Genomic DNA, 27,051 nt, shown 5'->3' on the forward strand with positions numbered 1-27,051 from the left:
GGTGAGGGATTCGATACACTCACGAGAAGTTTCAAGGTGAGGGAAGTGCCGTATCTCAATTGTAAACCATGTGAATCCGTTGCATCTTTTGCGGTACAATTTAGTGCTGTCTCGCTTTGTTGTAGTTATTGTTGGCATTGGCATTAACCTTTATCATTGTGCTCTCTCATTTTCTCGTTTTCACAATACATACGTCATTCGTTATGTAGCTGTGTTCGATGTAGCTGTGTATGTTTTGTGTCGGCGTAAAGTTATCAACATTTTCATTCATTTTTGCATAAGTTAAGTAAAGTTGCATCTTCATGTTCCTTAGTTTTTCGTACACCCCCTTCTGCATTATAGCTTGTATAAGGGCAGTAGGTAATAAATATGTAATAATAATAATAATAATAATAATAATAATAATAATAATAATAATAATAATAATAATAATAATAATAATAATCAGCCTGACTACGTCCACTGCAGGACAAAGGCATCTACCATGTTCCGCCAGGTATCCCGGTCCTGTGCTTGCTGCTGCCAATTTATACCCGCAAACTTCTTAATCTATTAAGGTATCAAATAGATTAATAATAATAATGAATGAATGAATGAACTTTATTTAAAGTCCGGCAGTTTCCACCGGGCGAGGTGGGGAAGGAGGGGATTAACCCCTGTTCCTTCCCACCCTCCATTGATTATGATCCCCGTGCTGACCGATTTGTGAATCTGGGGTGATTTTTCTGTCTTGCATAACAAGTCGGCCACTAATGAAGTATCTAGACAAATAAAAAATAGACAAACAAGAACACCAACACTGTCGTTCGCCCTTTTCCTCCCTCCCCCCCCCCATTTATTTCGTCTATGCTCTTTATTAGAAGCCAACATGTCAATGAGTCATTGTCAATTCTTGTACTATTGCCTTGTTGAGTAGATCCCACACAGGGAAGCGTAGCACACCGGAAAACGGCTTATATACGCAGCCACGTATAACGTATGTCTCCCCCCCCCCCACCCCCTTGATGCGCTCTTTTCCGGTTGAGCTCCCTGAGAAATTACTCAGCGTAACCAGAAAGGGCAGAATTCCGCCTGGCTAGCCATACTTGTATCATCACCACCACCGCTGCAACCGGTACTGTAATAAGCTCACTGCGATAAATGTGCGCCGAGCGCGTGATTACTTTATCAAAATTAAGGATTTTAGGCCAATTGTCCGAATGTTTCTCTCGTCGACTCGGCCAGCCTCTCGTTCAGTAAGGTCGGTTGCGGACTATCTTGTCAGTATAGTGCAGCAGTGTTTACTTGGCTTACTCCATTGCTGTAGGACCGTGTGCTCAGATTTCGGTACACGTTAAAGAACCCCAGGTGGTCGAAATTTCCGGAGTCCTCCGCTACGGCGTCTCTCATAATCATATGGTGATTTCAGGACGTTAAACCCCACCTATCAATCAATTGGCTGACCCCAGGAAAGGCGCAATAAAAAGTGGCCCGATGTAGAACACGCTGACATGTTAGATTTAAGCGCGTCAGTTGGAAGACCGAGTGACAGACGTCATCAATGAACCCGCTTTAAACTAACCCGCCAAAAATGGCAATGTGCTTTTGATAAAGGCAGGTCCTCGTATTGGCCGGCCGTGTTCGAGGCACTTTATCTCTGTTCATTTGAACTATATTCAGATTGTGTTTCCATTCAGCAGCTCCCACGTTTACATTGGATGTCTGGGAGCTAGAAGGCTTCAGAGATAATGTGTCGCGCGCGCTTGTTATCCAAGGACGCCATATTAAAACCGTGGGAATCTGCTGTTCTTTTTGTAGGCGCAGCGTTCTCTTGTATTTGCGTAAGCTTTTTTTTTTTTACCGCAGTATTGCATATTCGGGTGAGTTCGTCACGCAAGACGGTAAGGGATAATGCCTGTCACTTGAGGCCAGGCCAGCCATTGGGCTGCATGCAATGACGTAAGCAGCAGCTGCTGCTGCCAGCTAAAAATGACAGAAATGCTCTTCCTGTTCGGAGCAAGGGGAAGACGTGGGTGATGCCTCTCCTGATGACGCAACTGGTGGCTCACACGAGACACCCACAAATACAGTAGTCGTTTTACCGGGCGTATAACATGACGTGTTGCCTCGTGTGACATCTTTACGTTCGTTCACGTGAAAATGTCCGGACATTATATGACAAGCGACGGACTGTATATCTGCTTCCTCGTTTTTCTTCTCTTCACGCTTTTTTTCAAGCATTTTTTTTTTTCGTGAAGCGTCGTCTGGCATGACAGTTGACAGACATTACCGGGGAAAGGGCGATTTCCACGCCGGAATGGATCATATACTTGTGCCGCATATAAAGTGTACGCTAACGTAGTCACATCTGTTTGCACGGCTGTTTCGCGCAAAGAACAAAACAAATAAACGGAATAAACTAAAAAGACGCGTTATTTAAAATCTGGACATCTGGAACAACCCTATACGTGAAGCCTTCAGTTGATTTATATTTCGTGCATCGCCGCTTCGTTCATTATTGCATAACTATGCGTCTCTGCATTATCGATGTTTTCATTTCGTGCGCTGCTTTCAGCGATGGCGTTATCTCGAAGTCACGACTTTTTTTTTTCTTTAATTGTGGGAGGTTGCTCTCCAAGACTCAGCTTTATGCTACATGGTTGTGAGCTGCCACACTCAACAAATAATGAACATTTGCAAGTCGCCGAAGATTTAAGACATCGACACAATTAAGACAGGTACAATGCACGAGTAAAAAGTTTTTTTTTTATTTTCTGATATGAAAGTATATCTTTTATACACAATCACAACTTCAGGAGCCCACTGCCACCTATTTTGACATAATGAATGTCTGCATATCGATTAAAATTTCCAACAGCAAAACAACAATGTGGTTCACATAAGACGGAATGCTTGTACGAAAGGCTTTTTTTTTTTACAGAAGAACGCTGCAGTGCAAAAGTCAATTTCGGGAATAATGAGTTCAGGAAATTCAGAAAATATATAATATATTTACATAGAATCATACACTTAAGCATACTCGACTCACTGTCGTTTGATGCTGCTGTAATCTAAAATAAAGGGGTAGATTATGCCAGCTGTTTCTGTTAAATATTTTAGGTAGCAAACTTATTTTTACATTTTAATAAAAAAAACATTCATTTTAAATGTTGAAGCAACAATACAGTGCTTGCAATATATTACTATACAGCGTTTGCACTCGATTGGTATTTATTTCATGCCAATAAGTTTTCATCAACTTCAATGCTTTTCAATTTGTCGAAACTCAGTCGCTATCAAGTTGAAGTAGCCATTCCCGACAGAAAAATTAGAAGTACGTATAAGTCGCGTTTAATACATGCGCGCAAGCAAAAAAAAATAATATAGAAGAAGCAGCTACGGCTAGCTATTGTTTCTCGATTCATGTTTTTTTTCCTTCGGATGGCAGTCTATAGTCTTTATCACAGCGCTGAGCGTTGCACGTGTAGTGCTCCGTGTTAACATATTTTGAGATTTCACGAAATCTTAGAAACGTCTATAACAAAACGAGGTCATCCTGCTTTTTTCCCCATAAAGCCCACGCTTTAGAAAGTCGACGTAAACATATGCACAGTAAAAAAGAAAGAAAAAAACCATCTAATATTCAACGCTTGACAGAAAACAGCGAAATTTCCAGCCGTTGATCATATCAAAGAGAGTAAGCATGACGTAGCAGTAGCAAGAGAAGATGAGTCCAAGACGGCTGCTTCATTTCGGTAAAAGGTACACGCAGTCCAATAGTAGCTTTTTTTTCTTTCTTTCTTTTTTTTTTCAAAGCAGCATTGCGTTGCCATTTAAGGTGGAGATTTATATATATATATATATATATATATATATATATATATATATATATATATATATATATATATATTCTTGGCGCTGGAACCACTCCCAGAATCGAAACGGCAGTAAATGTGGGATTGATAAATTTATAGTTTTAAGAATGAACAACAGGAAGTATATTTCTATATTGTTCAGCAGCAACCTACTTTTCGTCAGAGGTGACCTTTCTGTACACTGTTTTCGTTTGAGCAGTTTCAATAATACATCGTATAAATGACCCCCCCCCCCCCTCCCTTTTTTTGTGTGTGTTCAGCAGTGCGCAAGCGAAAAGCGCCTTTGAAACCGAATCTCGTGAGAGTAGCATTTCAAAAACAAGCTCTCAGTGGCCGATGTCTTCATCTCGAGTACGGCGTCCAGCATACGCCCGCCATCGGAAGTCTCAGGTGGGACAGGTGAAATGTCGTCGGGCCATCCTTCAAGAAGAGACTCTCTCACCGAGCGGCTTGCCGGGGACGTAGCTGTACTCGTAGGAATCCTGCAGGAACACATGGACATCCCCGCTTCTTATTCGGCGCGGACAATTCTTATTCCCTTATTCATGAATCGCTAGAAACGTCTGAACGAGAGCCTTCTATTGGAAGTGGGCGGCAATAACTGCGTTCCCTAGCTTAAAACTTTCGGAATGCACGTTTCGTGTATCGTGCCTATGACCAGACCGAAACCCTTTCTTTTGGTCTCGGTCATATTGCGCACCGTTTGACCAGGCTTTGTTCATTAATTGAGCGGAGTGGAATTAGCAACATAAAAAAAATGAAACTTGGGTCAGTTGGCAGCGATTCATGCCAACGTGCGAACTAGCGTAAGGGAACAAGACCCAAAATGAAGGAACGATTCTTATCTGAAAAAAAAAAGAACCTACTTAGAAGAAAAAATACTGAATTGATGTTCGATGATGGATTGATGATGAAACACGTTAGCACTAGTTGCAAAAGTCAATTTGAAAATTTCCTAACTCCAGTGACACAACTGCGGACAGACAGTAACAACGCTTGTACTTCGTGAATGTATTTTCTTTTAATCCATCATGTTCCACAGTTTAGGTTTGTATGCCGCTCCCGATACGCTCGCATCATGCACACACCTACCCAATTTACGAGAAACGGAGTTCACCCCGTAGGAGCGCTTGATTCATAGTCAACGAGCGCAGCATAGCTGCCTTCCACACACTATGCTTTCTATAGCATCGCTTTTTGCAGTGCCTATCATCAGCCGCTATTATTCAACCATGCCATGCTTTTCAACGTCAGGCTGTTGCTGCTTAGCAGTACAAAAGTTACGTTGGGCACAAATGAAAGATATTGGCACTTAGCCAAGATAGCCTGTGGAACGATGAGAGCGCCAAAGATAACTCTAAACGACACGAAAAAAGGGAAGAGTTTTCGTATTGTTTTGTATACACCAACCGAAGCCCATGTGCCAGTTGTTATACTGACCGTTCCACCCATGTGTACTGGGAGCTCCTTGGGGTCAATGTACTCCTTGATCTCCTCCTTGCCGACCATCTTGACTCTGGCTGCGGCCTCAGGCATCATCCAGCCCTTGATGATCTTCCAGGCGGCTGATAATAAAGTACAAACATTGTAAGCCAATTATATTGCATCGAGTATGTTGGCTCGTTGGGTCTACAGCGTACGCTCCGACTGAGTGGAACAACAGCTCATGAGCTCTTATATAAGGTCCCCAATACTTACCCCAAATCTTTACTAGCGCGCACGAGCGGCAATTTCTTTACGGGGGATCTTCACCGTATGACCGAATTATGACAAGTGCGCGCCCAGAAAGCACATGCCCACCAACCACTTTTTTTTGCCATTTCGTTCCATCATTGTAAGGCGCTGATACATGCAGAGAAGTGACTACTGCGCACGCTAGCTTAAATTTTGGGCCATTTCACTGCTGTCGTTGAACAAGCGGGGATGGTTAACAGCGCATAAGATAGCAAGAGTGAACACTCACCATTAAACAACCAGGGCATGTCGTAGACGAGAACGTAGCCTGAAGAAAGAGAAGAGTTTTTGAATGCTTTAGTTTGTTGTAAAATATGACTATATTATTTTTCTCACGTGCTCATTTTTCAGACACTGTTTATTAGCTCTCGTTTTTTTTTCGTAATTTTTTTAAAATTCGTGGCTGATAGTTCATTGCTTGTTTGCTTTTGTATAATTGTCTGCAGTGAATCAGTTCTGGTAAATCCTACAGGGTAGTGGAATCAGTAAAGAAGAAAAAGAAATGAGCAACCACCCATTTGTAGCACTAAGCCACCAGCAAATCCAAACGTACCATTGGCGTCAACATCGGAAATCATCGGCCGAACAGCGGCAATCATTCGCATTAGTGCAGTGCGAAACGTCCAGCTATCAGCTTGGACAGCGGCGCTTGGGCAGTTAACTATGAAGGAGTCTTTATCTCTACGAGGGTCATATCAGCTGCTTTTTTTTATCACGGTAATCAGTACAGGATGTGCTGTTAAACTGTCACTAAAAGAAAAAAAAAATCTCCCGTGCTGATCCTAGAACACGCAGGCTCTACGTATTCTCACTTGGCACATAAGAAGCTCACTGAGCACCGTATTAAACGGCGAGCAAAAGAACGCGGTAAGAAAAAAATTTTTTTTCAATGTTTCCGCAGCACAGAATGAATTTACTAGGATCATGCAGTTTGCGCAAGGGTGTGCACAAAGCCCCCTCTGAATCTCCAACAGGTGCATGCAAATTAGGTGAAAAAAACAAAACAAACAGACAAAACACAGTAAACACGTCAAAGGAAAAGAAGGCCATTTTTTTTTTCGGCCCTTTCTCTGCATTCCGCTTTATCGCAACTTCCGTGAAAGGTTGCAAACTCAGCCCAAACGAACACTGTCCTATCCGCTCTCTTTTAGTTTTTTTTTTTTTTGAGAACGGGTGTTCCCGCGTACTTTATTGTAAATTCTGACCTTTGACCATTAAGATCAGCTCTGTATTGTGAAGGCTACTGGTGATGTAGCCGTTCTCGCAAAAGCTTTCCAGAGTTCCATATTCACTCGTGCATTCAAAGAATGACTCACCAAGGCCGAGCGGGTACCTCTTGAGAAACACATTGAAGATAAATTTGGTGAAGTCGATGTCCTGAAACGAAAAACAAGGCAAGCGGGACATCAGCTGCAAGAAGGCTCCAGCCTAGCATAATCAAGAATAACTTTCTTTTTTTCACCAGAAAAAGGTAATTGAAAGTAATATTTCAAATGTAGCACACTCTCTACCTGTACCGACTGTCAAATAGATGAAGCTTACAATCCATTGAAATACGGCTGCAGCCAAAAAAGGAAACCAATGTCTGAATTAAAAAAAAAAAAGATGATTGCGCGATCAGGTCCTCTCCGTTGGTACAATGTTCACTAAAATATATCGTTCTGTTCTTTACGTATTAACGGCATAATCCTCATGATGGATGGATAGATGAAAAACTATTATGGTTCCTCGTTGTGTGCGTTTAGCGGGCCGCTCCCACGTCGGAACAAAGAGACCTTGCCGGGCCCGATGGGCAGCCCAGAGCTGTGCTTCAAGGTCCGAGCTGCGTAGAGCTCGGTTCCACTCTTCCTTAGTGATCCTGGCCCCCGGTGCCAGTTCACAGCCCAATTACTAGGCCTAAACAATTCTCTTTGACGCACAAAATACAATGTCCGCAAGCCTTTAAATATTTTGAACACAGTGAATGCGCAATACAACTTATCGCTATGTCGTACGCTTGTGGGGAACGCTCGTGTCTTGTTACTTTCGTGGTTCGTAAATTATATTACTTGTAAATCACTATGGTCCATTTGTGAGGCACTTACGGCGTGCCTTAATAACTACCGCAGCCGGAGATGGTGTTAGCGTGATCGTTTCACAAATAGCAGTTGATTGAGAGGAAGCGCGCCGCGTTAATTGATTCACTTTTTTAAGTGGACATTAGCTTAATATTCACCTTATGATTTCACTTGACACACACGTATGCGCAAGCTGTTAGATCAAAACATTAGCCATAAAGTAAAGCGCACTGTGATGTAATTTACATGTACGTACCACACAGCGCATGAAGCTCATTCTTCTTTTGATAAAAGATTATTTAACGGAAAGAAAAGAGGTGCAAAAAGAAAAAAAAAACAAAATTCAGGGGCGTGAATTGAACGCCATAATTGCTGGCTTTATGTGATCCAAGATTAGTTTACTCATGACTCACAGCTTAGTCTACGCGTTCTTATCGCAACCATTTAGAAGTTCGAAGCCACAACATAAGCGTTCCGTATGCACGAAATCTCGCTCCCTCTACAGTCTCACGAAAAGCGGAAACGCAAAGGCGCTGAGGTTTCTTATAGGTCTATGAGCGCCTGTGACACGGGAGTTATTGATGCAGAAGAGAGCGAGCGTTCCAAAGCCTTGGAAATCAATGTCTGCTCCGAAGGACAGTCGACTACCGCCTTCGACGTGCAAGGGCACACCATTGTGATACGCGAGCGTTACAACCTATAGCCTCCCTACTTGACGAGGAAATTAAAGTTGTGACAGTCACACACAGAGGCAGCCGCCCCTTGCGCGAGCGTCAGCGTTGTTCAGCTGAACTTTAAGTCCAAGCAGAACTAACTTTAAGCAGCACTCGTCTGACAACATTTGGCGAAGTACTGCTATAACATTTGATTTGGTTGTTTCTCTTGTGCTTTATAACGAGCCTTGCTATCTCGCGTTTTCGTTTTTTGCATATTGAGATGTCCTTGCAGCGTAAGATCACACGTACACCTCAAGGAGGGATGTTGTCTCCTCCATCTAAAAGGCCTCCAGGGCCGGCTTTGTACTTGTCTTTGAAACGGATTAGGATCTGCATGATATGCACATGTGCTTCAATGTCATCGGAGGGTGACTTCTTTCCCGAGCGTATTGCACTGGATAAGAACACTGCTGACATATCACCACTACGTATCCACCAATGATGTGAGAAAGGATTACGACGCCAGTTACTTCACGCTACTATTTCTAATGAGTCACTGCAGCCGTATTCATAGTGGGCCCCTCATGGAAAAAATCGATACCTAGTAATTACTGCATGGACGGGACTCCTGGTGTAGGTGCACAGAATAATGGGAGGTCTCTTTATTTATTTAAACAATGGTACAGTGGATGTCACTAGTATTATAGTTGCGTCTAGCTACTGCTGCTTTTTTTCTGTTTTTTTTCTTTTGCGTGATAAGTGACAGGAGAAATTCTTGCAATTTCTGCAAGAAATTACGCTGTTATCGGAACTCTTTCTACGCGAATGTCAAGCAATGTGCACTTTAAACAATAAGAGTGAAGAAAGTGTGATCAAGTGTGCTTTTTGCGTTTCACTGCGCACGACTTAAATCACCTTGTCTCTGTCTGCCACAGTGCTCACTTATGCTTCTACCGAGCGAGCCTTCTACTGGCTGCGTTCATTTCTTAAGATGCATCAAGGTGTTATCGGTAAGTTAAACTCCTACGATATACCTGGACGATTTAGAGTGGTTTTCGCTGAATCAGAGCACATGTTGCTATGTTATTGAAGTGGAAGCTGCTAAGCATGACATGATATGTTAAGCGCTACACACGATCGTGACGGTACTTGTGCTGTGCGTGTGAGACAACAGGAAAGTTCGAGTTGCGTCACGTGGTGTGCGGTGGTCATCGTAGCAGCCCAGAATGGTCTAGCCGCGACCCCGCCTTTGCCAAACTAGGCGTTGGTCTTAAAACTGGGCAGTCAGTTCAAAAAGAAAGTGGCATCCTAGTGTGCGAGCTGCAACATTTGTTGTCTTACATTGGCACAGCAAAGATTGGTTAAGCATGGGTCAGTAGTTTTCGAGTGAAACCTGCATACCATGTTGCTAAGGCCCGCTCCACTGCAGTCGAACACCATGGTGATCTTTTTGGCGCCGTGTTCGTTGTACAGCTTTTCCAGAAAGAACAGGAACACCCGCTTCACCTCAAGCACGTCGGCCTGACCCTTCGTGTAGTTCTTGCATCGCAGCACCACTGGTGGGATAAGAAAATGCAAGGTGTATCAAGACGTCGCTCAGTCAAACAGGTACCATATATACTCCAACGTACCATAAGCATGAAGGGAGAGCATACTGGTTATTTTAGAGACGAACCGCGGGATGAATTATCCGCGCCAAGCTGTATATACTGCGCGCCTACTCTAAATACGTTATTTTCGCGCTCATGTGTTATAACTTATTAACACTTTTAGGAATCATTTCGCCATATTGACAAGATACCTTTAAATTGTTTTAGCTGTTCTGTTCCAAGCACTGAGGTGCTTTGGTCCGTAACACACTTGTGAAGCAAACCTGTAAAACACTTAAATACAAAGTGGATCAAAACTAGGACAGAAAAAGATTCACGCAGGACGACCGGTTCATCTGAAAATTTTACTCTGGAAACGTGACATTAAAGTAGAAAACAACAAAAAAATCTGAACTCACCAATCAATCAATCAATCAATCAATCAATCAATCAATCAATAACATCACCATTCTGCCATCAATGCAAGCTACACGTGCCAAGCTATACGCCTCGCGTACGTGGCCTTTAAAGAAGCGAATCTATTTTGTTACGACAATTGACGGCACACACACGTATCTATACCTCCGTTTGTATATACCAGGCCTCACGGATCTCACCGATCGAAGGGCGCACTGGGAAGGCGCATAGATTAGCATGTGTAGCTCGCATTAACGGTCGAATGGTGACGTCACTGTAAGCTTCGATCTTGTTCAATTGTTTCTTCACTTTATACGTCACGTGTCCAGAGTAAAATTATCAGTTGAAGTCGTTTGGTAGTCCCGTTTGCATTTTTCTGTGTCCTTGTTTTGTGACAATACATCATGCATTTAAGTCTAAACCAACTAACCCAAATTTGAGTTTTAACTGTAAAGCACACTCTGTCGTCGAATGTGAAGTTTAGAATTATCAACATCTTTGTTAGTATACTTGCATATGACACCTACATATTGTAACTAAGTGGTAAGAATGAGTTTGAGCTCAGTTTTGTGGATGAATACTCACACACGTGACATCCGAGCTTGTCCTTGCCGTAAGGGTAGATTGCATTCTGCTCAAAATACTCCTTAGGTATCGACTCCTCCTTGATATCTGCAAAAGGGAATCATTTTTATGATCATTCATGCTCATTTGTGCGACACATGGGATTAATTCTCAAACGAATCATTAATAGCCCCATTTCCCCATTGCCCACTCCAAAAACAATACGATAAGAAATAAAAAAAAATGTTTCTACATTTTTTTCAGACATAATTGTGGATTCATGTTTCGTCTTTCAAAATCATGTTTGCATTTATAGATGTTCGTACAGGGTTGACCACATCTTAGGTGAACACCTCGTTGGTACTTAATCCGGTAAAGCTAGAACGTTTACTACACTTCACGAAGAAAACGTTTGTTATATTACGTCAAGCACCCTTATAATTTTTCGAATTATGTATGAAAGCAAGCTTTTATGAAGCCTCGAATAATATCGGAGTGCTCACCTTATATTTGAATGACCCTGCACGTGTTTGTTGCATGACGGTACGATCGACGTGAATGCGTCATGACATTCATTCATCTGTTTCGTCTGTTCTCTTTGTTTGCGTCTTTCGGTGCTGTTAAACATGAGCGTAATCAAACATGCTCCATTTTTCGTCTTTATGTGCGTGTTCTTGCGCTGGTTTGATTGCATTTGTTATTAATTACCAGTTATCGATACTTGCCATTGCTTGCGGTATGTGTGTTTTGCTTGAAGCTATGAGTAGACATAGACCTTCGAGTCGAGCGCTGACAGAAGAGCACAACCAATAACAAAGAGTAGTGGAATAAACCAAAGCAACATTGTTATTTATTTCGAGCTGAATGTTTGAGTTAACCTCAACCACTTCATCGAAGAGCACGTCACACATGAGTGTTACACATGGCATCAATATGGGATCTCATCTCTGGTACTACCGGCGCCAACCCCGAACCACTTGCGGTGTCGATTTGTTGCCCACTGCAAAGCCTATTACTGTTAGGGGCGTTTTTTTTTTTTTCGTGCATCGTTGCGCGCGTTGAGCAACAAAACTGGCTAGAAATAATTTGATCAGAAGGCTGCGCCAGTTACACTCACTCCACCATACCCTGTAATCTTTGCAGATTGCGCTAGCCCCTGTTTACGGTAGCCATTTTTCATCGAATCCAGTGAAACCTTGGGTAGTCGTGCACTTCTGCTTTCTGCTTGCCGCCGTCGTGGCAGGTGTAACAGAAATCAGTAACAGCTCCGAATAATCTTGCAGAAAGATCAAGCACCGCCTGTTGGTCTTCGCATCGAGGGTCGGCGCTAAACGTGAATTACTTACGAAGTATATCACTTTTTTTCCTCACTTTTAATCGCAGCATAGGCGATCTGGCCGATGTTATCGGTCGGCTCGACAAGTTGTCCTTCAGCACTCTTGGCCGAGCACAGTGAACCCAGTGGGGGACGCAGCCTTGAAAGCGTGCGTCCGTTTCGCTTCATCCCGTGCTTTAACAACACCGGCGATCTCCGATGCAGGATAATTCTCTTCCATCATTCGAAGCGGAAAAAAATATGGCGAAGTAACGTTTCCCGATATTAATCACCACAAAATGAAAAAAAAAAGAATAAGAGGGGCTCGCCTTCAATGTACTTGTGCAGTGCGGAATAAAAATGACTATGCTTGGTCATGCTGCGCTTGATCGCGTCAGGTATTAACCGTTGGAGGCCGTATACTTTCCTCGTTCAAGGTCAGTTCTACTAAGTGCAATCTAGAGGCACGTGCTCCGGTAAAAGGAGCGGACGAGTCGGCGGGCCATGGCAAGGCCGTTCTACGTACGTTTCTCGACGAGCTCTGACGCAGTATAGCTCCGTGCGCTGTTCGTTGTAAGGTGTGTGCGCCCAACTATTGCGAAGCGCGTCACGTTTTTACGCGCATGCGGTGGTTCCTCGGCCATTGGCAGGAATCTAAATGAGCACCATAAAAGATAAGACCACAAGGAAAGCGCTACCCGTAAAAGAATACCTAACCGCGGATGAAAAAAAAAAACAGAAAAAAAACAGGGATGGGGCAAAGCTTGCAGGGAAAGGGCTTCAGCTGCAACCTGGGAGAGCCGAAGCGTATGCAGTGCTCTTCTTCTTTCCCACATGCTCGGTTTCAGTTCCCTACGGCCTGTAGGGAAGGCTGTTTCAGCTATTTGTTGGGCTGACTGTTTGCCTTCTTCCCTTTTAGGGCAGCGGTATACGAGTAGTGAGTTTTACGCAAATGTTGTGACACATACCTGTTTTATTTTTTATGATGGCCCTGGACTATACGACACACTGTGACGACATTAGACGCCAACAAGACGATACCCTATGTGAGGTGCTTCACCACGTCATGACCGCACCAAAATTGCGTCACAAATTTTGTGTGTCGTAATGACGCTATGATGACGTCACAACGTGACTTTAACTTAATAACGAACTGTGATTACTCGACACACCGTGACGACAGGAAACGCCAACATGCCTTGCACCCATGGTACTCCGCACCGAAAGAAACAAAAAAAAAAAAAAGAGAATGTGTGCAATTCGCTTAGAAGCGATACGTTGATACACCTATTTTATGTTTGCAAACAGCGGCCGGCGCCGTAGACAAGCTCCGCTCAGCCCAAAGCTCACCACGACTCTTTATGATCACGTGAGAACTGACGCAGCACAGGCTCTCAAGTATGTCCTTAGCAAAAAAAATGTTTAACGATTTCGAGTACTTTGTACTCAACTATGGGAAAGCACTGAGCCGTCTCGCTAAAAACCAAAATTCCCTAGATGTCAATTTAGAATAAGTGGTGAACGATTTAGAGTACTCGGTACTCTACTATGGGAGAGCTTAAAGCCGTCCCTATGCTATTCGCGCAATACTCACTGCGAGCTCACAGAAATTCGACCCTCATATGTGCGCCTGTGACACGCGTATCTGTACGTGCCGTTTGCCAATAATAATTGCTGTATCGGCCGTGGGCTTGTCAGCGATCAGCCGTTTCCGATATGACAATCGGGTCTTTCATCGAGGTGACTTGCCACTTCACGAAGCCACATTTTATGCTTGTCTTGATCGCATTGCCGTCGTTGATTATTGTCTGTAACAACTAAAGTGTGCAGGGCTGCTAAGCACGTGGAAAAGAGTGTTGTTTCCGGCATGGAGAAAGGAAGCAGTTAGAAGGGAGCGTTGCGCAACGATAAAGAAAGAAAGAGAGAGAGAGATAGAGAAAGAAAGAAAGAAAGAAAGAAAAAAAGAAAGAAAGAAAGAAAAAAAGAAAGAAAGAAAGAAAGCCGCATGAACGACACGCACACACCAAATTTTTTTGCACCCCTTTTCCCGAAAAGCCGAAATCTCCTGAATATTTACAAGAACGCCCCCTCTCAAACCTTCTTCCACCATGCCCGCTTACACATAAGTTTTTTGGCTTGTTATTGGGACAGATTAGAACAATATAAGTAAGAAAAGAGACGATAGTTTTACCTTGAATCTTGACATATCGCCTCCAGCGGAGATGGTAAGCGGCGACTTTGTGCGCCAAGTCCATGTCGAGCCGCACGTGAGCGATTATCTTCCGACAGAAATCATCGCTCTCCTTTATCTTCTTCACGTCTTCGTCGTAGTACACATCTGCGAACAAAGTGAAATGCCCGTTGAAGTGATCGAAAAGGGATATTTAGCCACACGAACTGAAGCAACATTGTGGTTGCAAGAACACAACTGTTTATACTGGCCACAAACAAACAGCTTTAGTGGAATGTTCATAGCGCATTCAGACTGCGCAGCGTCTCAACAAGATATTGATGAATGGTCCCGGAAAACCGAAAACAAGAAAAAAAGGCATAAAAGCTCGCCCCCCCCACCAAAAAAAAATGTGAGAAAACAGGTTTAATTTAAATAAGGCTGACTGTACATGAATTAATTTAGATTGTCATCATCACCTGAACATGTAACTTGTGCATTTCTTGACACTGAATGTGTACATGTGCAAGTCTAATAGGCTAATATTAGCTTCACATGTTATCAGATGTCCGGAACAAGTTCCACAACCATTAATTTGAAATGGGTGTAGGTTTTACTAAATTTAAAGAAAATGTACGCTATGCGTGTCCTCCACGCAGGAGCCCGACAATTCGTCCTCTTCACTGAGCCTCACGGTCAGGCCCTGTTCCGGCCGTCAGGTGGTAAGCTGCATACAAGTCTCCTGGCATCTTTTTCTTGTAACAACTATTCCCTTCCCTCTCCCCCTACACCATCACAGTGTAGTGACCACAAGACTCGACTCTTACAGACAGGTGTAATGCAAGTGCAACGTACTGTAGTCCTCGGTGTCTTGTGCTTCTGCCCTTTGCGCCACCTTAGAAACGAACCTTACCCACTCACTCAGTCGCACATCATTCGCAATCGTGTTTTTTTTGTTAGTGTACCTTTCTTTCACCGATTAAAGCTGCCTAGATGAGCACTGACAATGCAGGCGCAGGCGAACGTCGGTATAAGTCAGTCATATGCATTGGATTTTGTAGACGGCAATCGAAATATTATACTAGTACGTACACCACTGAGCAATAGTATACGGGCCCTTGCTGTCCGTAAACTGTTTCCCGCCCACGCTCTCTATATAGAGGCGAGCCATTTGCTGTCGAGTGGATTTCTCGGACGAATTCTTCCAGAGCAATGCATTCGAAAGCGGTTCCGTCCGAGCTATGATCTCGACAGCCGTCAGCAGGCCGCTGGACGGCGTAGATGGCTATTTCGGCCCCCTCGATTCGCGGAGCGCACATGAAGGTAATTCTCTATTTCGGTGCGCACTATGGTGGTCCGTATGCTTTGCTCACGGGTGCACATCAGTCAGACCAATGATACGCATGTATGAAGCAATTCACATTTTTCACGACGCCACTGCGGCGCCACTGTGACCACGGTGCCTGTAGAGTAACTGTACACATGGTCCCGTAGAGAAAATATACAGTTACTCTGGTTGCCTGCGCCCTTCCCCTAGCGGAAAACTGGCGAAACACCTCCTGCTCTTGGAGTCCTTCGTTATAGTAATAGCAGTTCTCCAAGGCCCTACCAAAACTCTAATAAAATGGCAGGGGGCAGCAGAAAAAGAGAGACGGAAAGGTTGAGTTTTCACAACGCTCTGACCACCCTCATGCAGCATATCCATGAAAAGTATGTTCGTACCAGTAATAAATACACTGAATATTCAATTGTATTTTCACACAAGATGATGTTTACGAATAAAAAAAAAACTGCAGCGAGGAGCGTGTGGGATGCTACACCTCGCATGTATACATAACGGTTAACATCTAGATAGGGCGTTGTCACAGGCTTCTAATCGAAAGACAATGAAAGTGATAACGTTGCGGTGAACAATAATCGAAATATATCTAACTATTCAAAGGCTATGTCAGTTGCCAGACGCTCACTGAGAAGTTATCTCTAGCGTTCTTTCTTTACCGTATTGTCTAAATGTAAGAACTTCAAAGTGCATTACATATATTTAGCTAGATAATAATGAAGCTCGGTATATGGTCTTTTCTATTTGATTGTGTGGGCATTATCAGCCACTGGAAGGTGCGTAGCCATGGTAGGGGGTGGGGGCGTGCTTTAGCCTTCTCTCCGGAAATTTTGGTGGAGCAGGTCGTTTACCGGAAATGATAAAAGTAGGCGTTTTTCTTAAGCCTTCCGCAAGTGGGCCCCTTCTGCCTCTCCTCCTCCTGAAAATTATGCCTGGCTATGGGCCTGGCCGGTGGCATGATGATTAGCGAAGCAGTTAACGCTGTGGAGAACTACCGTTTATGCAAACGCCTGGCTGGACCACCAGTGAGGGGGGGGGGGGTGTAATGTGCGATGAAAATACGCGTTCCTGAGAATCGGCGAGTCGTGAAATTGATGCAATAATACCACGGATGCTCGGACGACCTGTTTATACGTGGGAAAGGAAGTTGTAATGCTGCACACTTGAACGTTTGTCCTTGTTCGAGATCCCCGAGAGATTTTTTTTTTCCTCGTGTGCGAGGTCGGAAAAGCACGATTGGACAGTGTCCAGAAGACGGAGTTCATGCACAGTTTGAAGTAGTTCCATCCTGCTGGGCGGTTGTAGCGTACGCTTGTACGCGACGTGATACCAATACGTGTATTGAAGTGGTGCATGCAGCCAGATTTCACTAGGCCACCCTTAACACCAGCGCGTGCCAAAATGCCGTTCACACTATGGACGAGAGAAATGCTGCTAGGTGAATCGTGCTAGTCGTCACGTACAGCGCAAGGGCAACAAACACAAGAAAAAAAAAACGAGACAACCTGTAAACGGCAGTATTCATTACTGGCGAGTTAATTTGACAACTGATATTGCGTAAATCTTCATGAGATAATTACCCCGCGATCGTACAGTGGACTACACCTCGGACTCCTTGCTTTATAAGTTTTATAATGGCGATATCACTGGTAATGCAAATGAATGAAAACTACCCTTCTGCAAAAAATAAGAAGCTTTCAAAAAATAAACATGCAAAAACGTGGTGATAACTTCATTTATGACGATTTGGACTCGTTCTCACTCGTTCTTATGACGATTAGCATTGCCTGGTGTCGCGCACAGGGATTAAAGGGCACAGGAGAGACTCAATAGCTGTGCTTTGCTTTATTCTACAATTAGTTGCGTGCCCGCGAATCTGGATCCATTTGTTTGTGTCGCCATGCTGCAGCCGCTCTGCGAGCCCGAAACCCTGGACTGCGTTGCCGCGCAACCTCGCTTCGAGCAGTAGCGTCTTCATTCATAATGAAGTGTAGTAAAGTTAATTCTTAGTAGCGCCTGCAGGGGAGACAGAGTAGTTATTTTCCCGCTCACTCGGGAGTCCTTCTGATCTTGACCTCTCGTTGCCTATAGCAAGAAAGCCCCGCCGCGGTGGGCTAGTAGCTAAGGTACTCGGCTGCTGACCCGCAGGTCGCGGGTTCAAATCCCGGCTGCGGCGGCTGCATTTCCGATGGAGGCGGAAATGTTGAGGCCCGTGTGCTCAGATTTGGGTGCACGTTAAAGAACCCCAGGTGGTCAAAATTTCCGGAGCCCTCCACTACGGCGTCTCTCATAATCATATGGTGGTTTTGGGACGTTAAACCCCACAAATCAATCAAATCAATCAAAGCCTATAGCAAGGAATCCGAGGGGTAGATGCTCTCTAATAATTCATAAAGGGGGACGCTAAAAATGCGGCCACGTATTTTTATCCAGCTGGACTATTGATGTATTTTTCTAATGAGCGCATATATGGCTACCCCTGTTTTTTTTTTTTGTCGAAAATGGTGATCGAGCAGTTCAAATGTTGCATTCAAAGAACGGTTTACCGTATACCAACGACATGGTCGTTGTGGCAAGTACGTCACCACTCCATTCTCGTTTTCGCTTCCATTGCGGAGTGTTTTATTTCGGATTAGACATAAAGAGCAGCAGGAAGGGGGGGGGGGGGGTGATGAAACTTAGCTCTTTTGATGAAGATACCAGCGGACGCCTATGATCCCTATACTCTTTGTTTAGAGGCCGGGAGCAGTTGCTGCTTTTTCTTACAACGGCAATCTATCCCCTTAGTCTTCGAAAACAAAACTTTCCCTCACTTGCAACTTGCGTCACAGCAAGGTCTGCATTCCCACAAAAGCGTGCGAACTTAATTAATTTGCAATTAAATGTCAGACAAGGGCGATAATTAGCAATGGCATATGTGAAAGTGGCCACGCTGAATGGCAACAGAGCGTTTGCACAACGCTCTGTTGCCGCACAAGAGCGTTTGCAAATGACACCATTTGAAGGCCTTTCTCACTTTTCAATACGAAAAAATATTATTTCAAGCTTTTCAAGGGTCAGGTGAGGTGGTAACTTGAACATCGACAGCGTCAGGGAGGCTTAGCCCATCTTCTAGGTGCCGTGAAATACGGCAGGTTCTCATTTTACCAGTTTTAGTAACTGTTATTACATCTGTTTTATTTCTGAGTGTTTAGGGCAACAAAAATTACTGAGACCTCGTTAAAGTTTATTTTTAATACCCATGTGATAATATGTATTGATTGATTTGTGGGGTTTAACGTCCCAAAACCACCATTTGATTATGAGAGACGCCGTAGTGGAGGGCTCCGGAAATTTCGACCACCTGGGGCTCTTTAACGTGCACCCAAATCTGAGTACACGGGCCTACAACATTTCCGCCTCCATCGGAAATGCAGCCGCCGCAGCCGGGAATCGAACCCGCGACCTGCGTGATAATATGTAATGAGGCGTTTTATAAGTGAGTGGTCGCACTCGGTTCAAAGACAGCAATGTGCAGCATTTGAAGGAATGAACAATAGAAATAGGTGGAAATTAAGGTCTCATTATCTGATACAGAATTTTCACAGAGATGCAGTAAACAATTATTATTACTGCTCATTAAATGAGCAACCAGGATGCCACGAGTGAATTCAAGAGTTGCTTGCACTGGGCTGCAGCTCTAAAATTTTTGGAGTGCAGTATCATACGTATGCATACTACGCGAAAATAGACATCAAAGTAAAAAAAAAGATAGTTCTTTGTTACCTGCAAAGCAATCTAATTAAGTATTTCCTCAGTCAAATGCGTCAGTAGAGCAGAACTATAGGCCTTGAAATTCTAAAACTGCTGCGGAGCTGCGTTTAACTTAAGGTCGGCCTGGCAATCATCGCAGTGTTTAAACAGTTGCCCGTGCGTGAACAGGGTCGTGACATATTTTCCGCTAGCTTCCACAATGTACGGCACGCAAGCACGGTCCGTCGCGCACCTTGGAGTATTGTTTAGTAACAGAAAGCCGCAGCCAAACTTCACGCCCCAGCTTTTTGGCCAAGGACTCACCACTTCAACGAGTATAAGGGAATCACTGGCTGCAGCTACGTACGTGATGGACACCCAGTAATTTCTTTGTTTCGTTTGTATCTCAAGAGCTGTCGTAGCAGGCTGGGGGAAGTCAGTCAAGCGTCATTTTCAACAACGCGGGCAAATTCGACGACTCGCAAACAGTCGTACCAGCTTGAATAGGTGTGTCCGTATGTCTTTACGTACCATAGAAGCCCGCTCATACAGAAGCACACAAAAAGGAAAAAAGAATAGCGGAGCCATCGCGGTGACGTTTCGTCAACCTTGTCCCTATTTGAGAGCGGCTGTCGCTCCGCTCTCCCTGACCCGAAACGTCTCCCAACTCGCATTCGCACACACTGGGGAGACAACTAACGCACGCCAAATTACAGCAGAGGGAGACGCCTCACGCCGGACTGAGAGAGCGCCCTTTAAATGACATCTTGCGGCGTATAAACACGCGTTATGCGCACGTACTGCTTGGACGAGGAACGCTTTCTCGGAACACTTTGCCGGCCTTGGCTCTTTCCAGGACCTGCACGTCCGTTTATCTTGATAACACGCGTGGATGTGCATTGCGAAGGGCTACCTGAGATGCCGGGATTGGTTGAATGACTTGATTTTTTTTTTTCATTTGCTTTCTTTTTCTTGCGAGACAAACTGTGTCTTTTAGAAGTGCTGCGGTGGCTTCAGTTGGAATATATGTATATATATATATATATATATATATATATATATATATATATATATATATATATATATATATATATATATATATATATATATATATATATATATATATATATATATATATTTGCATTTGCATACAGATTTCAATTTTCTGAGGACGAATACATGTAGGGCAATCTGGAGGGCTCCTAAATATGAGGCTAAGCTACCGCAAAAGATTGCTAGCTGAACGCAAACCAGTGCGCTTAGCCGGTCACTGACGAGAATGTGGCTGTTCACAACATTTCAGTGATGCGTTGATTCTACCGAAGGACGGAGTATCGCATTTGCGAGACATTTTGAAGGCTTTCGCCTCCTAAAACAGGGGGTGGTGCGTCAGTACGTCGTTGGTGCTGGTGCGTGCATATTGTCCCTCTACTGGGTGGGAAGGGACGACAATGCAACTGAACATTTATCTCGTGGAAGAGCATGGCTGTAGGCCGCTGTTTGGAATTAGATGGAGAATGAGTTGTTGAGTAAGGAGCGTCCTTATATTAAACTAGTGTCTGCTCTTGTTAATTGATCGTATGCGTTAGGTGGCATTCGTCTTCAGCAAATGTTCAGAGAGTCGCTCTCGCACAAAATTTCCGACTGTGTCTGCACCACTCAAAACAGGCCACTTATACAAGCATAATTCGCGAAAATGCGCTACATTGTAGCACATTTATCAGGTGCTGGTATGTTCGTTCTTCCTTGTGAGAATAATTAGGAACTCTTAATGAGTTTATGTGGACATGCTCTGCATAATTCCTGACAGTGTGAGCATCGAAGAGCAATGTTTGCAGCTGCTTCTTGGGCTCCGATTCATTTGTTAAGTACATGCGATGAGTATGCTGTACTGGCCATGACTTTGTTCACAAATGTCTCTTGCTGGCGAGTCACTTGTCGCTTAACAGAACTGGCGGAGTAGCTTGTAATAGTGTCTGTTTATTTACCGTCTCTTTTTTTATTTTTACAAGAATGTAATCAATGCATCAGTGCTCTGCTAGTAGAGCCTTCACCCAATTTTTTTCTTTAACGTAGAGACTGAGGTTCACAAGATTTGGCTACCAACTGAAGTGCGGAGGCACTCCACGAATACTCAAGTTCATCTGCTTGCGTGGTGGCCATATACGAGTGGCTTCGTACCTCTCGTACGTGCCAGTGTGTTTCGATGTGCACGAAAACTCCGCATTGATTCCCCGGTCTCGTGATCTCTTTAACTTTTCACTAATGTCGTTTGCCACTGCATCTTCACATCTAAAAAAAGAAATTTGGCCCTACAACATTTATTTTTGTAAGCAGCACATTGAGGTTCACACACCTCAGCTGAAATGACGGGTGAAAGAGCTTTGACAAAGCTGGCTGTGGGTACAGCTGCGTCAAATGGCTATAGTTCATTTGCTTAGCGCTGCAAATGTCGCAAGCGTAGTTGGTAACAATTCACGTTACACGGGAAGTACATCATACAGTTTGTCGGAGTAAGCTCTTTCTTATTGCCTTTTTTAATGCATGAAGGGCAGCAGACGAAGAATAGGGAAAAGGATGAAGTTAGGCTATAGGGTGCCTCCTGCTCCTTATAATGCCGAAACATACACATGCAGATTACGAGACTTGGTCGAAATTTATTATTCCGCTACATCGTTAAGTAGAGGCTGGGTTGCGAAAACCTAAATGCGATGGATGCTTTTGCGCCCCAGTCGTAGTTAAATGACACGCTGTCACAACGTTTCCCGTTCAGGAGGTTTCTGTCCTCAAACGTAGTGAGGCTCACGTATTGAAGTAGTGAGGAGGCTGGTGAACATGAGGTCAAGACAATGATTTGCACCGGCACGTTAGGCACAATGCACAACGTACGGCACACTTCCAAATACTGACTCATCGCACTTCTGACAGGAGGATGCTGAAAGAGAATGATCATCTTGTATGTGTTCGAAAAGTGTGCATGGTTATTGGTATAGCGAGCCCAATACGGGTTCAGGGTTACGCAGTATTGCGTCCCCTGTAAAACAATTAATCCCATCAAAATGACGGTGAACGTTGTTTCGCTTGTACACCGCTGTTGCGAATCGAACCTTCATATCTACAAGGTAAGATATACCACTATAGAATGTACTTACTCCTATCACCTGCGGCGCTAAATGTGACTCACTCCAATTTTATCGTCGGGATAGTTATATCATTTCCTTGTAGGAAGAAAAAAAGATTCAACAGTTGTACAAACACATTCATCCTGACAGCATTGAACACGCAAGTGTTAGGGAAAAAGAAAGCGAAAGGAAGTTAACACGAATAACTCCGGACAAGAAGAGACAAGTTGGATTATGCTTGTAGCTGCGGGAAAAGTGCCACATGAATAGGTACGTATACATGGCGGTAAGCCAGCTGTCAAACGCCTCTTCCCGACTTCAGGTTGACGTACGTTCATGATGACTTATTTCGCTGCTTTTACTTTCTGTTTACGGTGCAGTTTAAGCAACCACTCCGCGTATACCGCTGCCATATGCTTGTTCGGAACGACGTAAAAACGAGTATCTCAACGACGATATGCCACGAACACGATATAATTCATTATTCAGTGTGCACTGCACCATGAGGTAATGCAGGATAATTCCTCTTAAGGAAAACCGAATCTCCGTCGGTTTGCTCATGTCTTCAATATCTGACACGTATTTTATCTTAGGACTTTCCGGCAAAATACATCAAAGAGGTTTTGGTAGAACGTTCTCAGTAGGATGCCATCGTCGTGGTCATTACAACATGCAACAGTCAGGGCAATATCTGAGTTTCATAGTTACCAACTCCGACTTGTTTTGGCTGTTCTAAAGCTGCCATCGCCAAGCCACGCTGTTCCTCAAAAGTCATTCGCAAGATTATAAAAATTCCTTCTACGCATCCAAAGTTTTAATCCCATGCCTCTACACAGTCTCTTTTCTATATCTTCACCCCCAAAATTGCATTTCTTCTTGATGTGCCTGCGTCTTCAAACGCTCACGTTTAAAAATTGAAGACTACAGTACGTAACACATTCTAGCATGACTGTTTTTGTGAACGAACGTGCTGCATTGTATCTGGCTGTAGTTACGCGTCACATAATTTCTGTTCTTTATCTCGTTTATCTTTATTTATGGCTGTTAGTTTATTTTTTCTTATCATCCACTTGTTGAATACATTGATATATCATTCCTCTTCAAATATACCTCAGCGAATCCGAATTCCGCAAGGGTTATTTATGCGTATCGGCTTGACTTCCTAATGGGCACTGATAAATGACAAGGCACAGCCTGTCACATGAAACATCGACACATGAAATAGCATGCAATTCTCCATTTGTTGTTGCTCTTGACGTCAAATTAATGGCTCATACCCAATACCAAGCATCGGTGATGGGTGGACTGTTACATTACGTTTTCTCGGTTAACACCAATAGACTGCTACGAATTAAAGAATATAACTTTAATTTTAAATGATCAGTATTGAAATATTTGCAGCTCGCAGAATTTATCAAGACATTCTTTTAGTTTCTGCGAGAGATTAGTTCTTGTCGGTTCATTTCTTTCTCTCCAACTGCATGTAGCTGCATATCAGTTATAAGTCATTTAGCTTTTAGGAGTGCAGCACCTTGCGACGACCTCCGAAAAGAAACATGTTTCAAAAGGATGGTGCAGAACACGCACCTGTACAACAAATACCAGCGCTTAGATCAACGCTTGCGCTCACCGTCTTCCTCGTTCCAGGTGTCCAAAAAGTGTTGACGCAGCTCGCGAATCTGTTCCGGCGTCACCTGGGCCCAGTTCTTCTCTTCTCCGAACACGTCGTTCTCCAGCATGTACGGCATGGCTGTTCGATTCACAAGATCACCCACGGAAGCGAGAAACGGTCCACGGCAAGTGTGTGAGCCGGGTGAAGACGATGTGTCCAAGTCCGCGTGCCGGTTGGATCTCCGAATGACCACTACTCCGATACCTGGTCTCTCAGCACAACCTGCGTTCCGCGCACTCTGACACTTGGCGAACTGCAACGGTGGTTGGGCGGGCTTTCCCTTTCGTACATGCGACGCGCTGCCGCTCGAGTAATCCTCCTCGTTTTCTTTTTTTTTTCTTTTTGCGTCGGGACTCTCACCGCCTTTGATTTGTGTCTTTCATCTTTATTACTTCTCGCCCGTGGCTGCCTTTGTACGCGCAGTGGCAACCTTGGACCTCCTTTCTCTACGCGCCGTAATAATAACGCCGCGAGCGAGGGCTCTGTAGCGTCACCGTCGACCACCAGACTTCCGCTACGGAAGGCCTCGCCCTCCTTTCCCGTCTTGCCGTCTACCCTTCCCCTCTTTATGATAGCTGTGCGTAAGGCTGGCTACCGTCACGCGTATAGCGCCACCAAACCGATACACAGGAGCTCCTCTGCCTCTCAAGTGTCGGAGGAGCGAAGCATCGGCGCACCGACGTCATGTCCGTTGCGTGGCGAGCGATCGCAACGTGTGTCAGCGAAGCGATCGGAATCGGGAGTCGTACACGGTGCAGAAATAGCCAGAAGGCATATTGTGAGAAAGCGCTTGTAAAGAGCGGTCCGGGGGCCTGCTGCAGCCGTCGCGAGCGAGTCGTTTGTAGGAATCAGAGGACGAGCGACCCCGGCGTGGAACGAAGGTTAACCGGTTCGAAGGGGGGCGTTCGCTTTGACCCTCACGGTCTCGCCGACTTGATGAGTAGTGACGGAGAGTGAGTTTAAACAAAAGACAAGGAGCGAGACGAAAAAGGCCCCCTCAGGGACTTTTCCGATCTACACTGACGCCTAAAAGCCAGGCCACGCAACTCGAGAAGTTGTGTTTTCCAAACGTCCAGAGGGGGCTTTTGCGCTCGATGGTGCGTGACTGTTTCGCAAACTTTTTTTCTGTCGGTGTATGTTTCATGGGGTGGGTGAAATATAAATCGCTGGGCGTCCGCAACAAGGGACGAAGGGCAGCGGTTCGGTAGGGAGATACACGGATAAGGCTCCGTCTTTACCTCCGACTCGATGCCATGGATTTTATCTCTTTATCACGTGTCGGCATCGCACAGGCACATATATTTTCTCTCTCTCTCTCTCTCTCTCTCTCTCTCTCTCTCTCTCTCTTTCTTTCTTTCTTTCGCTTGGTGGTTTCACGTTGACGCAAGATCATGAGTTCTATTTGCATATACTTGTTGATGTAAGATTACGAATGAAATGTGCCCGTGCAGCGAAACTTGCGTCTGAGGAAAAGGCACACTGCTAACACTGAAATAGCGTGGTGGTTTTATTTTCCTAGCACATAAGCGTAATCTAACTTGCCTCAAGCTTTTCGGGCATTATTTTTAGGCGTTAAGGACGCCGTCTTGCGTTGCAGTCCTTGGAAAGGCGAGGTCAACCTCACAGTTTGTTGATAAATTGTCTCCAGCAAGACTGACGAGGGGTGTGAGTTATCCTGGAAGAGGCATATGATTTTACGAGATTAGTAGCTCCACCACATGTTCCTACTACTTTCTTTTGTTTGTACTCACCGCGAGCACCAGCTATTTCATCATAAGAGCGTTTAATTAAGTTTGTACTTGTCAATAAGCTATTGTTTTCTTCCTTATTAAGCGCCCTCGAACGCTTGACGTACACAACTGTAATTGGAGTGACCGACAATGCTGCATGTGAGGTCATAGACCATATTCTACGTCGCCTCCCTCCCCGCGATTGGCCTCTTAAATACGAACACTTTCTGATACGTCACGATGATTTGATAATCGGTGGCTGTCCACGCAGATGCCAGAGCACCGTCCTCATCGCTCGTCGGCCCATGAAAGACTTGAAGTTAAAGCCCTTTTGTCCTGTTTAAAATTAAGTTCTTTAGGAAATCGTTGCTCGTTCGGCGAACTCGAAAACTATCATCATCATGAAGTGGTATATCCCACAGAACTTGTGTGAACTCTCGCCGCTGAAGGCAACGGTTAGGCCAACAAATGGTGGTCATTTTCTTTGGGGCGACTCGCTCGCTGGATTTCGTGCCGACCGGTTGTGCCCCCGTGATCTTCGACGACAGCGCAGCTCTGGCCGACTGGCTCGCCCTACTCCATCTTCTGGCGCCGACAAGAGCTCTCGCCGAGTGGTGCCCCGTCCTCAGACTCCTGCGACCGTGTCCATCTTTCTTATCTTCTCCTTACTTCCGTATGTGGCTGTCCCTGCGCCTCGCTCTCTCCTTCCGCTCCCTCTATCTCTATACCTTTTAATCCTATCCTTTTAATCCCTCCTTCCCACCACCCCTCGTGAGCTAGTTTTGAGGTGCTCTCCCCTTGAGAGACAGTTACAGGGCTCACTTTTATCTTTTTTTCATTGAAGAATCACCTACTTTCCTTTGGTGCTACTAAAAAAGGGCTTTGTAAAAAAAAGAAAATTAATAAAATGTCGAGCTTATAGGCATAAATTCAATTTTTGCTCAACCGTATTGGCATAAGAGGGTCTGTTTTTCCATTTCCTTTATTTATTCTATTTTTCATCCATGTTTTACCAATGTGTTCTTGGTTTTTTTATACATTCATATCTTAATGCATTCGGTTTTTTATACAATCATATCTTGGTGCATTCGGCTGTTAAA

The 27,051-nt window shown here is 44.3% G+C and overlaps 1 protein-coding gene across 1 annotated transcript; it reads right to left on the reverse strand.

Moving 5' to 3' along the window:
• Window positions 1-3,888: 3,888 nt before the first annotated feature.
• Window positions 3,889-24,531, reverse strand: LOC119186795 (motile sperm domain-containing protein 2). The gene is made up of 8 exons (XM_037435206.2): window positions 24,180-24,531; window positions 14,378-14,524; window positions 10,893-10,979; window positions 9,703-9,857; window positions 6,905-6,965; window positions 5,818-5,856; window positions 5,295-5,419; window positions 3,889-4,336 (listed from the first exon to the last, which is right to left on the reverse strand). Exons 1-8 carry the CDS (start codon window positions 24,295-24,297, stop codon window positions 4,277-4,279), a joined length of 792 nt encoding a protein of 263 aa, XP_037291103.1. The 5' UTR covers window positions 24,298-24,531; the 3' UTR covers window positions 3,889-4,276.
• Between the last annotated feature and the right edge of the window lie 2,520 nt (window positions 24,532-27,051).

The sequence above is a fragment of the Rhipicephalus microplus genome, chromosome 1 (assembly GCF_043290135.1).
Source record: "Rhipicephalus microplus isolate Deutch F79 chromosome 1, USDA_Rmic, whole genome shotgun sequence".
Lineage (NCBI taxonomy): Eukaryota > Metazoa > Arthropoda > Arachnida > Ixodida > Ixodidae > Rhipicephalus > Rhipicephalus microplus.